The 12,549-nt window shown below is 46.3% G+C and overlaps 1 protein-coding gene across 4 annotated transcripts in view; it reads right to left on the bottom strand.

Annotated features, from left to right (window-relative positions):
• The window catches only part of SUFU (SUFU negative regulator of hedgehog signaling), an 89,280-nt gene that overhangs the window by 5,651 nt on the left and 71,080 nt on the right, over nucleotides 1-12,549 (bottom strand). For all 4 annotated transcript variants that reach the window (XM_057421048.1, XM_057421049.1, XM_057421051.1 and 1 more), the window contains exon 10: nucleotides 11,020-11,158. In XM_057421048.1, the coding sequence (XP_057277031.1) occupies nucleotides 11,020-11,158 (139 nt within the window). The remainder of the gene's footprint in view (nucleotides 1-11,019; nucleotides 11,159-12,549) is intronic.

The following is a 12,549-nucleotide window of genomic DNA, read 5'->3' as shown; positions in this document are numbered from 1 at the left end:
GCGGAGGTGCAGCCTGCAATGGGGTGAGGGAATGAAAACAATTTGGCAGACATCAAAATCTACAGAACAAGCCGGAAAAAGGAGGAGGAATTGGTATTCGCAGCAATCAAGGAAAGCAGCAAGGAGGAAATGAATATTCAGCCATTCATGGATGAGCAAAAATGCCAGAGGTTGGGATGGGTGAGAGAGCAGCAACGAGGAGCCGTGGCTTTGGCAAGGGGACGAGAAGACAAGCGCAGCAGGAAGACCCCTGGGCGCTCCCGAGGTGCCAGAGGCAGGAGAGAAATGGGAACCACGTGTGTAAGGCAGCCAGCTGCTCCGAGGCTGGAGGCAAAACAAGACAGGGTATGCAGCAGTAAACAGCAAAGGGTGGAGAGAGTGAAGGGGGGGATAGGTCAGTCCAGGCTAAACCACAGACTCCCAGAGTAAGGACAAAGCTAGGTGGAGCACTATGGCTAGCACTGACTTGGGGTGCAACCCCCTGAGACGGCTGAGGCCATCTGCAGCTCACTGTCCCCTCTCAGTGAGTTTTGGTAATCCAGCTGAAAAGAAAAGCCCCAAACAACCAAATTCCACTGATGCAGTGATCTGAACCGGCTCCCTGAAGGGTCTGACAAGTGCACTGGGACTGGAGTCCACAGCTCAACTGTCTCATGGACTGTGTTTATGAGATCAAAGCAACGGGAAAAGATTGCAGAGCTGTTCTGCAAGCCTGCATAGACAGTTCACTTTGGTGGAGGGCAGGCGTCACAGGCAGCAATGACAAACTGCTGCAGTGACATTCACAGTGTGTCACTCAGAGCCTGTCCTTAACAACAGGAGACAGGAAAAAAAACACCCCAAACCCTACAGCCCCACGTTGCTGGGTACAGCTCTCCTTCCTGGAGAAGGGAGTCTCTGAGGCACGGGTGCAACTGAACGTACAAGCAGCCATGTCCCTCAGCTCAGGAAACTGGCTCTCCTGAGGATGCAGAGGGAAGGCATGTGTCTGCAGCACACCAACTGCTGAAGAGGGCTTTGAAGCAAGAGGTATTGTCATCCTGCCTTCACGTCTAGACAAGATTTCTCCTCTTAGAAGTATCCCAATCAAAATGGCCCAGGAGCATTAAGGCCTGTGCTCATAGATCAGGCTGCCATCCCCACCTGCAATCAGCAAAACCACCTTCATGCTGGTGAGTCTTTGCTCCTATGGAAAAGATGAGAATAAATCCAATCCCATCTCGGCTTCTCTCACTCACAATATTTCACGTTTCCAGCTCTTGTAGCATGCCTGCTCCTGCACAGTATGATACCCCATTACATTAACACACACACGTTATATGTGCATGATATTAAAGGTGACATTCCCAGCAAATAAACATGACAGACTGCCATTGCTCTAGGCACCTAATTTAATTTCCTCTGGGATTTAAACCTTAGAAGCTCAAATTAAACAAATAGGCCCTGTTCACTTTATATTTCAGACCTGAATCTAGAGTTTTCCTCCAATGCTGTTAACTGAGCTTATCAACAGGACACTGCACAGAGATCACAATGATGAAGCAGCTTATTCCCTTCCCAAAGGAAAACAGAGCCTCGCTGTTGTGCTGCAGCCATGGGAAAATGCAGCGCAAATCTGGAGGGGAAACGGAGCCATCCCATGCACACTGAACAGGCCTCCTCTCCCATGAAATCTCCCGGCTGGTGCTGAGGGAGCAGAGGTGCTCTCCCGAGTGGCAGCGGGCGCCCTGGGTGCCGCAGAGCTCGCAGTGCTGTGTTTTCACAGCTCTGTGCAAACACTCCTGCCGGCCCAGCCTGCTGGAGCTGGTTACAGGGTGTAGCTCAGGCTTTCTAATGGCTGTTTGCAATATGAACAGGGAACGGCCTCGCCAGCCAGCTGCAGGTATCTGAAACATCTCCGTCCGTGCTGCATGGTCCTGCTTGCACCAGGATGTCCCTGACCTGAACCAGAGAGGGCCAGACACATGCTATCCCATTGCTAGCAGATTGAGATTCCATTTTCTGTGTGCTCTGTGGCTGTTAGTTATGGATGCTTGGAAGATGATGACTAGCCAACAGATACGTCCCCGTTTCCTATCACAGGTACCTGCTGCATAACTGAGGTCCAAAGTTTGGGTTCTCACTCTTCACTAACAACTGCATGTGCCCAGAAATGCTACAAAATCCCAGGCTAGGCTGTCGTATCTAGGTGGATGTGTTCAGGGAACACATGGGCTACATGCATGATGTCTCCCTCTCGTGGCAAGACTCACCTGAGCTTGCTTCTTACCACACAGGGCTTACCTATGGTTTAACTGAAGGAGCTTGTGTTGAAGCTTTTCATACTCACAGATAGTTGAGAAACCTGTATCGTGACTTGTTATAGGTATGTGGCTGCAAGCGTATGAAAACAGGTGAGATCTGAAAACATACACAAGGTCACGGGGCTCCAGGGCTGCCTTTGAAAGCAAGTGGTGCTTAGTGAAACATCAGAGACTCTATAGCCAGCTTACAGGTACCACCCCACAGTTAACACCCCATCTCATATAAGAGTTCAACACTGTTATGAGGGCTTGAAGTTCTCCGCTCAGGAAAGGCTGGTTGAGGCCAGAGGTCACACTCATGTTGAAAACCTGGCACAGCTTTGATCAAGGAGGACCCTCAGAAGCTGAGGTAGGAATCAAGCTGCAGCTCTTTCCAGCTTCAGGAAACATGCTTTGTCCAGGGCAAAACACAAGCGATTGGCCCAGAGACAATGAAGCAGGGGTGCTTTTATGACAATACCCCATTTTCTTGCCTACCTAGAAACAAATCAAACAATCCCACACTTTGCCCTAGCACTTTGTTTGTATTAAACACTGCCGCTTGCTTTTCTAGCGGGTTTGTCAAAGAAAAGAAACCACATTTTATTAGTTCTGGACTTAGTACAGAGCTGGCTTATATGCCTCATCCAGGCAAGGTGGGGACACATTGCAATAAACCCCTATATAAACCATGCCAACCCTTCCAAAGAAACTGTTCATCCATCCAGGTACTATGTCTGGAATGGGTGGAGCAGTTGTACCCTAAGCCACATGTCATCTGTTAGAGCTGGAAGTATCTAGCAGCTTTTAGGAGCCCTCTGCCCTGAAAATGTTTCAACAGCACAGTAAAAAGCAAAGTTAAAGTGTGTCAGCATTTTCCAATGAAATTAAACATTACCAAGAAAACCCCCTGATGAATCACTCTTTGTGCATCCCCCAGCCCACCCCTCTGCTCTCCCCTTCTTTCTTCGCACTGCTTTGCTTTGACTGCAAGTGGGCAGAGGTCTTGTCACATCACTTTTGCACGTCACATCCAGCCCTGACACTACCTGGAGAGGCCACCTTGCTGCCTGAATCCACCACAGCTCTCATTACAGCCTCAAAGGTATCAGTATTGCAACAAACACCTTTGATGGGGAATTCCACTGTTGCTCTTCCAGGAGATTCACAACCCTCCTTGTAAAGGAAAAACATCCACTCACAGATGCCTCGGGGACGCTGTTGCTTCACACTGTGATGTTACAATCCATGAAGAGGAAGTATATGATGACGCTGAAAGATTCTGACCTTGTGGGCTCTCTCCATGACATTCCCAACTACGAGGCTGATTGCAAGGGCCTGGCCTCCTCAGAGCCTAGCCTGACTGAGATATATGTCTTTCAGACAGGGCTGCTTTGAGTGAACGCATAATGCTTGGCTCAGATGGAGAGAGCACTGACAAAGGAGCCAAGGCTACAGGCAATACTAATTCTTTCAGAGTGAAAAAGCAAAGGAAGAACAGGCATTTCATGGAATGCTCCAAGTGGGTGGAAGAAAACCTACACAAACTTGCCAAAATGTAGTTTGAGCAGCAAGGGAGGGGCATTAGGTGGCAGGATAGTCAGTCGGCTTAAGAAAGATGAAAGAACTTGACTCACCCAAAACTAGCCTGGACAAAGCACTAGAGAACATGCTGCAGGAGAGGTGATACAGGGAGGATCGTGATGACCTAACGGGATATTTGTACCCTAGTGTAAGTTTCTCCCAGCGTCTCATTCAGCAGTGATGAAGAATACAAAGGGATAATGCAGTGAGGTTTTGGGGAAGATGATAAGCTGGCTGGAAGAGTGCTGGCTTAGATTTCCTAGAACTGCTACAGAATTTGGGGGAAGCCACTCAAGAGATTCTGTAAAGAGCTTTTTCTTTGTCTAGATGCATCAAACTGCTTTGGAGAACAGCAGGATGTAGTTATACGTGACTTAAACAGTTTGTGAGTGTTGTACGTAAACTCACCACACTAGGCATAACACATCTATTATAGTTTAGGGAGACCAAAAATCAACCCCTACCTCTTCAAGAGAAGACCTGACCCAACTCCAACTTACAAGTGAGCACCTCAAGCAGCACAGTAGCTCTTTCAAACACTGCTTAGAACCTCTACTGCTGCCATTATGCCAATGTGCGTAAATGATTTAACATGTGGTATAGCAGAGAAAAGAACCAGATGTGCTCATTTCCAGGGGAATGTCCTAACTCTACCGGAACAGAGTCATTCTCTTGTGCTCTCTGTCTCTGTGACTAATTCAGTGTTTTATATGATGTGGAACAACTCCAACTGGACGAGCTGAGGAAGAACCAAAATACCCTGTAGTTGTGGTGTCCATAAAGCCAAGAAGTAGAAATGCGGGTTCAAATAAAAGGAAAGGAATAAAATATGAGTTTCTCATATCCTACGCAACTGTTTTATCCCTCAAATATTGATTAGAGAAGGCAAAACTTCTAACAACTCCAGCTCTGTTCTGCAAAGCTAGATTATTTTTTTGCTGTTTTTATTGAAGAAAACCTTCTATTTCTGGTTTCATTCAACACAAAAGGATTTTTTTTTTTCAGCTTTTGGTCTCTTTAAGGCTTTTGTTTCAGCAAGAAAAACTGAAAATATTTAAAGATTGGGCTCAGGCTGATCTTCTTCCCCAAATTTTTCACTTAGGTTGCCAAACCAAAAGAATGGATTGTCCCCCATGACCCTGCTCACACTAATCCCCACCCCCACCGCCAAGACAGCACAGATAGTGCATGCTGATAGCTCCTGAATGCTGGATGCTTCCCACAGCCTCCATATACCTATCCTGCCTACAGGCACATTTAACATTTCCTATGAGAAGTTTGACCTTGCTGTCCTAAGCATCAACTTATTTTTCCATGCTGGATGCCTTTTCATTTTTTTTTTTCTTTAAGGCTTTTAAGGGAAAAGGACTCAAGTGATCTCAGGGAGGTATTTTGGAAAAAGTATTTTGTGACAGTACTAACAAATGTGTATGATCATTCTGTTGCAAAACAAGAGAACTACACCTTACAAGATTTGCCAAAAAGTACTCTGGAGGTCAAGAGAAAGTCTTCCTCCTGATCGTGGAAATGCTTTGCCAAGTCAGAAGCCTCGGAAAGTCACTGTTGGTCCATAGCCTTTCAGAGAAAAGCAGAAAAATGCTCTGCAGAGTCCTTCTTCATTGAGCATGTCCAAACCCAAGGCAGGACTGCCCCAAACACAGGGAAGAGGTAGCTAAGGAGCAGTTTTCCCTCTGATCATTCCTCTGTGTGAGGGATTCCTCTGAGTGGTGAGGGATTGCTATGGCACCAGGCACATCAGGACTAAAGGCAGGGAAACTCTCCAGCCCTCTCAGCATTTCTGCTGGAAGTCAGGCCATGTGGAGGAGGAGGAGAAGGAATTTGCCAACTTGAATGAAGGGGAGGAAAGGAAAGCAGAGATGGGCCAGGATGGGGGGAAGACAGAGACAGAAAAACAGGATGGAGAGCAGATCAGAGGCCAAGGCTGGAGGCAACACAAAGGGTGAGGAAACTGGAGGAGAACCCCATTTCCACAGCCTCAGCATCCACATGCTGTCTGCTGGATGTTGCAAATCTACTGGCATGGGAGGCGAGCAAAGTGTGTCCTCCAGCAGCGGCTGGTGCCAGAGGATAATACCCCACCATTGCTGCGAGCTGCTCAGTTCACATGGAGACACAGACCTTGTGCTGAGAACTGAAGGGTGCCAACTGCAAATGAACCATAGCCTCCATCTGCCGAATCATCCTGAAACTGAGTAAGTTACCTGGAAAAAAAGCCCCTCTAGACTCAGAGACCAGTGACACTGGGCATACAAAACTTTGGAAATGGCTGCACAGAGAGTGCCTGTGCCGTGCTAATTTGGCTCCAGTGTACGTCTGCTTCACAAAACAAATCTGTAACCACAGGATCACCTGCAGTTTTTCTCCCACAAGACCTGTGCCCTGCTCAGTCCTCAGGATGGTTCTGCTCACTGAATGCAGCATTAGTCATCATTTCTTTGCATTATCATTCAAGTTGCTTCCCTGTTCCCTCCTACTCTCTTCCCCTTTATTTAGTATGCTCCATCCAACTACTGCCAGCATGGATTACACTGGAAGTACCTAATCTTACTGTCCTTACCACTCTCACAGCCTCTGACGTGCTCAGCCTTACATTTCAGCGAGGCAGGGAAGCGCTCCGCTCCATGCAGCAGATGGGGGAGGGAGGCTGGAAGAAGCAAAGAGCCTTAACAAAGTCACAGAGAAAATCTGCATGAGCAGGGAGCCAAACATGGCTCTTCAACTCCCAGGCTGACCCCCTGCCCCAGAGAGATCCCTTCTCCTGACCTGCAAGAACAAATTTTAATCTCTTCCTGAAATTGTTTCTGGTGTTCATCTGTGGAGCTGGAATGCTTGGCAAGCACAGAATTAATCTTTGCAGGATGACTGGAAGAAGGTTTTCCTGAACAGACATGGGAAAATAAGTGAAGAAAAAATTGGATCTGAATGTCTTCTCCTTGTGGGTGACTGTCTCGAGACTTGCACGTTTCTGTTTTCCCACTCATCCCTGCATGGCACAGGGGTATCCACAGGGGAATTCCTCCTGGCCTCCTTCTGCTTTTGGGAACACAGGTCAGACCTGAGGTCTTGGGCTGAGCACCCAGAAAACACGGAATACAAACTCAGCTGCCACGATAGTACATTTGAGCTCAAGACTCTGGAAAAGCATTGACAGGAACAGAGCAGTAGAGGCAGAACAGGATCCAGTTCTCCAGGGCAACATTTGAAGACTTAGCTATAAAACTATTGTGATTTTTCTGCAATTACCTGCCTCATTTACTACACACCTTTTAATTTTGACAAACAAACAAAGAGGAAGTCCTATAGGCAAGAGTATACCTTATTCCACACTCCTGATTCATGTCGCATCTCTGTGCACTGAATGAGGCAGACATGCTTTGTGAAAAATAGGTATGATCGATCCTTCAGTTAGATACAACATCAAAATACACATGCAACAGAGGTAAGGCTGAAGTGCTGAGACATTTCTTACATTCTGTGTGCTAGCTTTTGCAGTTAACAAGGAGTCTAACTCCAGGTTTGTTTTTACTGCACTGTATTGGCTCGTATGGCAGAGTCTGCAGCAGTATCTGATGCGTAACGTGTACGTTGCACATGATCAAAGGCTTGAGTGTCATCTCCTTCCCGGGAACAATGACTGCCTAAAGCAGCAGGAGCAGAAGTTATGTAAAGGTAGGGTTAAACAAACCTCCTTCTCCCCTCTGGGGAGAGTAAGCAGTCCAGGTGAGCAAGGTAGGAGGGGAGAACAGTCTGCTTTGTGCTAGGCAGGCAGAGAGCGCCACATAAAAGCACAGGAGCTTTGCAGAAGCATGTCCTGACTCCCATCACTGGAGACTTAATGATGGTAATTCCCAAAGGATGATGCATGCTGACAGGCTTTGACACAAACTACCCCAGGATAATATTAATATGTATTAAAGGCTCAGGCAACTTTATTGGGACGGGCTTGATCAGAAACACATTTCAACAGACCTTTATCATCTGCTGGAACATAAGGAAGGGAGGGAGGGAGAACACATGAACAACCTCACCTTGCTCTGGGTAGGTTTTGGAGACAAACAAGGTTGATCTGTGAGATTAACTGCATGCTCGGCTCAACTCAGACACTGGACCAAGAACCTTGGATGCTCCACCAGGAATACGAATGTCACCATGGGGTGGTGTCTGTCTGCATGGTCAGCATCCCTAACCCTCCAACATGTGGCCTTTTGCTATGCATCTGGAACATCCACCCCTTGGAAAGGAGAGGAGAGGTGCTTAGGGAGGCACTGTGGGGGCTCTGCTGTCACAGCACTGGGGGAAGGGGGAGTGGAAGAAAGAACCACGGAAGCCTTTGATCATGTGTAATGTTAATGCCAAGTGTTGCACATCAGAGACTTTGCCAGGGTAACTAGCATATAAACAGGAGCCTAGTGTTAACAAGGAGGACTTCTTGAATATGTTTGTACATTTCTGAGTCAAAGCAATTTCCCTACTCAACAATACATGACACAGTGGAAGAAGTTCAGAAATAAACCAGCCTGACATGCTTAGACCTTTAATAGAATTTGGCTTCTTAGAAGTAATTAAATGTTACTTAAATGAAAAAAAAAAAAAAAAAAAAAAAAAAAGAAAAAAAGTCCAAGTACTTGGGAAAGGTGCCAATTTGACAGCTCTGGAGAATGAAATAATCTAATCATCCTCAGAGCATGGGCAGCAGCAGGACAGGCTTCCCTTACTAACATGCCTCGAACGTGACCTGGAAAGGCTGTTGATAGAAATGGGGTGTACAATCTCCATGGTCTAATGACTCCTGGCCTTTTCTGCTGAGACAGCTAAAACAGCAGAGTGCCAGCTGTGGTGGGGATACAGACACCTGTCTGGTAGGAATGACGCTGGGACCTGCCAAACTCCTGTCATCTGTTAGCCCTCCACTGCAGCACAGCGACTCTCAGCTCATTGCTCAGCCTGGGAGCAGGGGCTGACTGCAGCAGCAATATGGCCTGTCCCACCCTGGACATGCTCCACTCCAGCCCACAGCATGTAAACAGGAGGTACTGTGTTTAGTCTGCAGGTTTGGGCTTTCACTGCACCAAAGCTCAGCCTCAAGAGAAGGCAGTCGCTGGCTGCTGCAGAGCCAAGGTCAGGATTTTTCAGGCTCTTATTTCTCCCCTAAGATAGGGGAAAAGTCCACAGGAGGAGATGCTTGCCATCTCTCTTTCTCTCTATAGTCTCTCCATTTACTCGTCTTTGCAACAAGCCCCTGCACTGCAGTGATCTGCTTTCAGCCACCAGCTCTCCTTGGAGCTCATCGCTGCGCCTGGGGTCCCAAGCAGGGGAGGAGGAAAATCCTCTCTGGGCCTTGCTATGAAAGCTTTGCAGGGCTTGCCAACTCGGCCAGCCCAGGCTGCAAGGGACTAAACCAAACACAGCTCGCCTCCTTGGAAATTTTATGCACCACAACTTCTTTTACTTCTGAAGCAAAGCCACATGAACCTCCCTCCTCTACTCACACCACCACACGGGACTGCTGAGCACAGATGAAGCCTCCCATTGCATATTAAGCCAAGAGCCTCAGACACTCCCACATGTATATCGCACAACTGGGTGCTCCTCCAGTTGTCCTGTGCTGCTTTTAGCTTCCCTTCCTCCCCTACCCAGTCTGTCCTCCTTCATGCTCATCACAGGACAGGGCAGGAGCCAGCAGTGAAGCCAGCCACGTCAGATGAGAAAATCCAATACATTGACCTTGTGTAGGAGACAAGCGAGGAAACTTGCTTCTCATTGCTGCTCAGAAGCCAGCAATTCTTCACCTTTCCCACCAACCTACTCCAAAAATCTTCCACAATTTTCTACCAAACAGACATAGAATCAACCAGGTTCATAAGGGTTAACATGTCTGAATGGTGACCTGATCCTTGCCGTTATTCACAATTTAGAGGTTACCTGACTACTCTACACATCAATACATTTCAAGATGTGATGTAAATGCAAACAAACACTTATGTTTGGAGTTAACACAGTCACAAGATCCTGTGTATCATGTGTTGGCAAGCACAGGGACCAACAGCAAATGACCCACCCTTAAACCTGACCCTTTGCTGTTAATCATTAGAGGAGCGTTGCACTTTTCAGTCAGTACAATCAAAGCACGCAAGCTCTTTGAAAATCCCTACACACAACATGATTCTAGCCAAGATCAGCTCCATTACAAGTCATATAGATTTCAAGGTATGATGTCCTCCAGACATATGAACAGGGGCAGTGGAATGCCTTGAAAACAAGTCACTGGAAGGTTAACTGCAACACTGCAATGCTAAAACAAATCCCTGCCTTCAAAACAGAAGTGGAGGCAGGAATGCCACAATAACAATGAAGGCAGAGACTTCGTGCATGCATATAGTCCCGCAGAGATGGGCTTTTCAGCATAAACACATTCCTCAAAGCTTTTTTATTTTTGCAATATGTTCATAACCATGAAGAAATTCAAGGTCAGACTAGTGATACACCATCGTATCATTAGTGCATCACTGCTCCATAGGGCTGACCCTCAAAATTAAGCAGATGGGGAGCTTCCAAGGAAAAATCTGTGATACAGAAAAACTGGGTGCAGAAAACGTGTGGGTGCTTTCGTTGTGAAAGCTTTTGAGCTTTTGTCAAAGAATCCATTGGAAAGAGCTGAAACTGAAAGAAGCAGTGCTCTCTGTGCTGCTCCCCTGCTAGTGATGATGTAAAACCGAGATCTTGGCTCTGCAGGATCACAGTCCCACAGCTTTCTAGCTCTTCTGCCCTGGCTCCATTCTTGTTTAGGTCATTCCACTCTGCCTCCCCAAATTCCTTTCTGGAAGAAATCAAGAGTAAATACTGCCTGTAAAGTGTTCGCTGACTCCACAAAATGCACACTTACATTCACAGATGATTTTTTAACTTTCCAGCCACTGCTCATCAATTTGAATTCCATTAATATAAATAGTTAACAGTTCACCATTATTTTTTGAGTCCATAATTACTGAAAATATTATGCAAGAGCTATAAGAGATGGTGCAGCAGAAAACACAAGTTTGTTACCCTTTTAAACCACAGAAGCCCTTAGCAGGATCAGTTTTAGGACACACTAAAGGAGGAAGGGGGAGAAAAAGGAAGGAGGCTCTCTCACTTGTAACCAAGGTCCATGTGCTGCATAGGGGTGCTCTTCTGTAGCAAAGGCTCCTTCTACTCCCGTTGATACAAATGTGATTGCTGTATCCCCTGTAATACTTTTATATGTAAAGTGCCGTCCATGTAAGAGCCTTCCCCTGGGGAATAAAACATACGTGTGTGAATTGAGAGGGTATGAGCAGCAAACAACAGAATGATGAAGACTGTACCTTCTGCCATCAGCATGGGAAACCTTTTTGAAGGCAGCAACTATTAATTTTTCTGCAATATATATGTATGATTTGCTCCACAAAGCAGGTCACAAGCCTCCTGCTGAAGCTGGGAGTTCCCCTTTATCTCCCCCCTTAATCTCAGGGCCTTGTTACAGAACTAGAATACATCTACAGCCCACTGCATGCCTGTCACCATGATGAGGTGCTGACGTATGTAAGGGCAGAGGACTACCAGTCTTTCAGTAAGATGAAAACTGTGAGAAGGGAATCCGGACTCCGTATCATGTGGGAATCTGAAGATGAATTTCTAAGCAGGCTTATCGGTGGGGCTAAACTTACCTACTCTGACAATACCTACTAATCCATTGCCCTGGTGCTTTATAAACGTAATCTGTATTAAGCAAATGCCTAGAAAACATGCATACCTGACCGTCTAAAGTATCATTTCCCTTTTTTTTTCTGTCAGTGCTTTCCACAAGGAAAATCATGGTTCTGGTATTTAGGCTCAGAGCATGTGTAACACGCACCCATGGCTTCCAACATGCAAGGGGGAAAACTTCAGGTAAGATACATTGCGCCTAACATCCCAGTTGCTTGATGAGTTACTGCTGGTCAGCTGAGATGTGGTAACTGATGAGACAGACCATTCACACAGTTGTGATGTAAAATAAAATATATTCATGTTAACTATCCCACTGGTTTCTCAACAGGCACAGGCAAGTGTGCACCAGCTGCTGATAACTCTGATACTACAGATATGTAACCCATTAAGCTGAAGTAACTCAGTCACCTACAACCATTTGTCTCAACCCCACAGTTCATCTTTATGTTAAGGACTATGATATTTGCCACAGGTATTTTTAAAAATGCTGCTGACTGAACTGTGGAAACTCAGAAAAGTCACTTGCAGTGGTATGCGGAGCCTGAACCTTCAAAAGACAATGTGCAGAGTACACACGCGATGTTTTTGCTCCTTCTGTCATGTATGTGACATAATTTGGCTGAAAAACACACTTGCACGCATGAACTGACTGCAAACAGACTTTGTACAACCACCTGTGTCTGAGCTCGTAAGCCAGAATTAACAACTTAAGGGATTTCTTTGACAGAGAATGTTAAGACATCCCTTCTTTATCACAGAGCTGCCAGTGTTACATTAATACCCCCCCCCCCATTAACCCTGTCCTGTTTCAGCACTCAAAATACACTGAAGGACATAAAAAGAATGAGAAACAATCTTACCCTGATGAACACACATGCAAAGAATCATCTGTTTCTAATGTGTTTTGGCAAAATATCTCAGCTCTGGCCTTTAA

The sequence above is a fragment of the Pezoporus wallicus genome, unplaced genomic scaffold, assembly GCF_028554395.1.
Source record: "Pezoporus wallicus isolate ANWC-B61680 ecotype Strahan unplaced genomic scaffold, APGP_CSIRO_Pwel_v1 contig_3365, whole genome shotgun sequence".
Taxonomy (NCBI): Eukaryota; Metazoa; Chordata; class Aves; order Psittaciformes; family Psittacidae; genus Pezoporus; species Pezoporus wallicus.
This window is presented reverse-complemented; position numbering and strand designations above follow the sequence as displayed.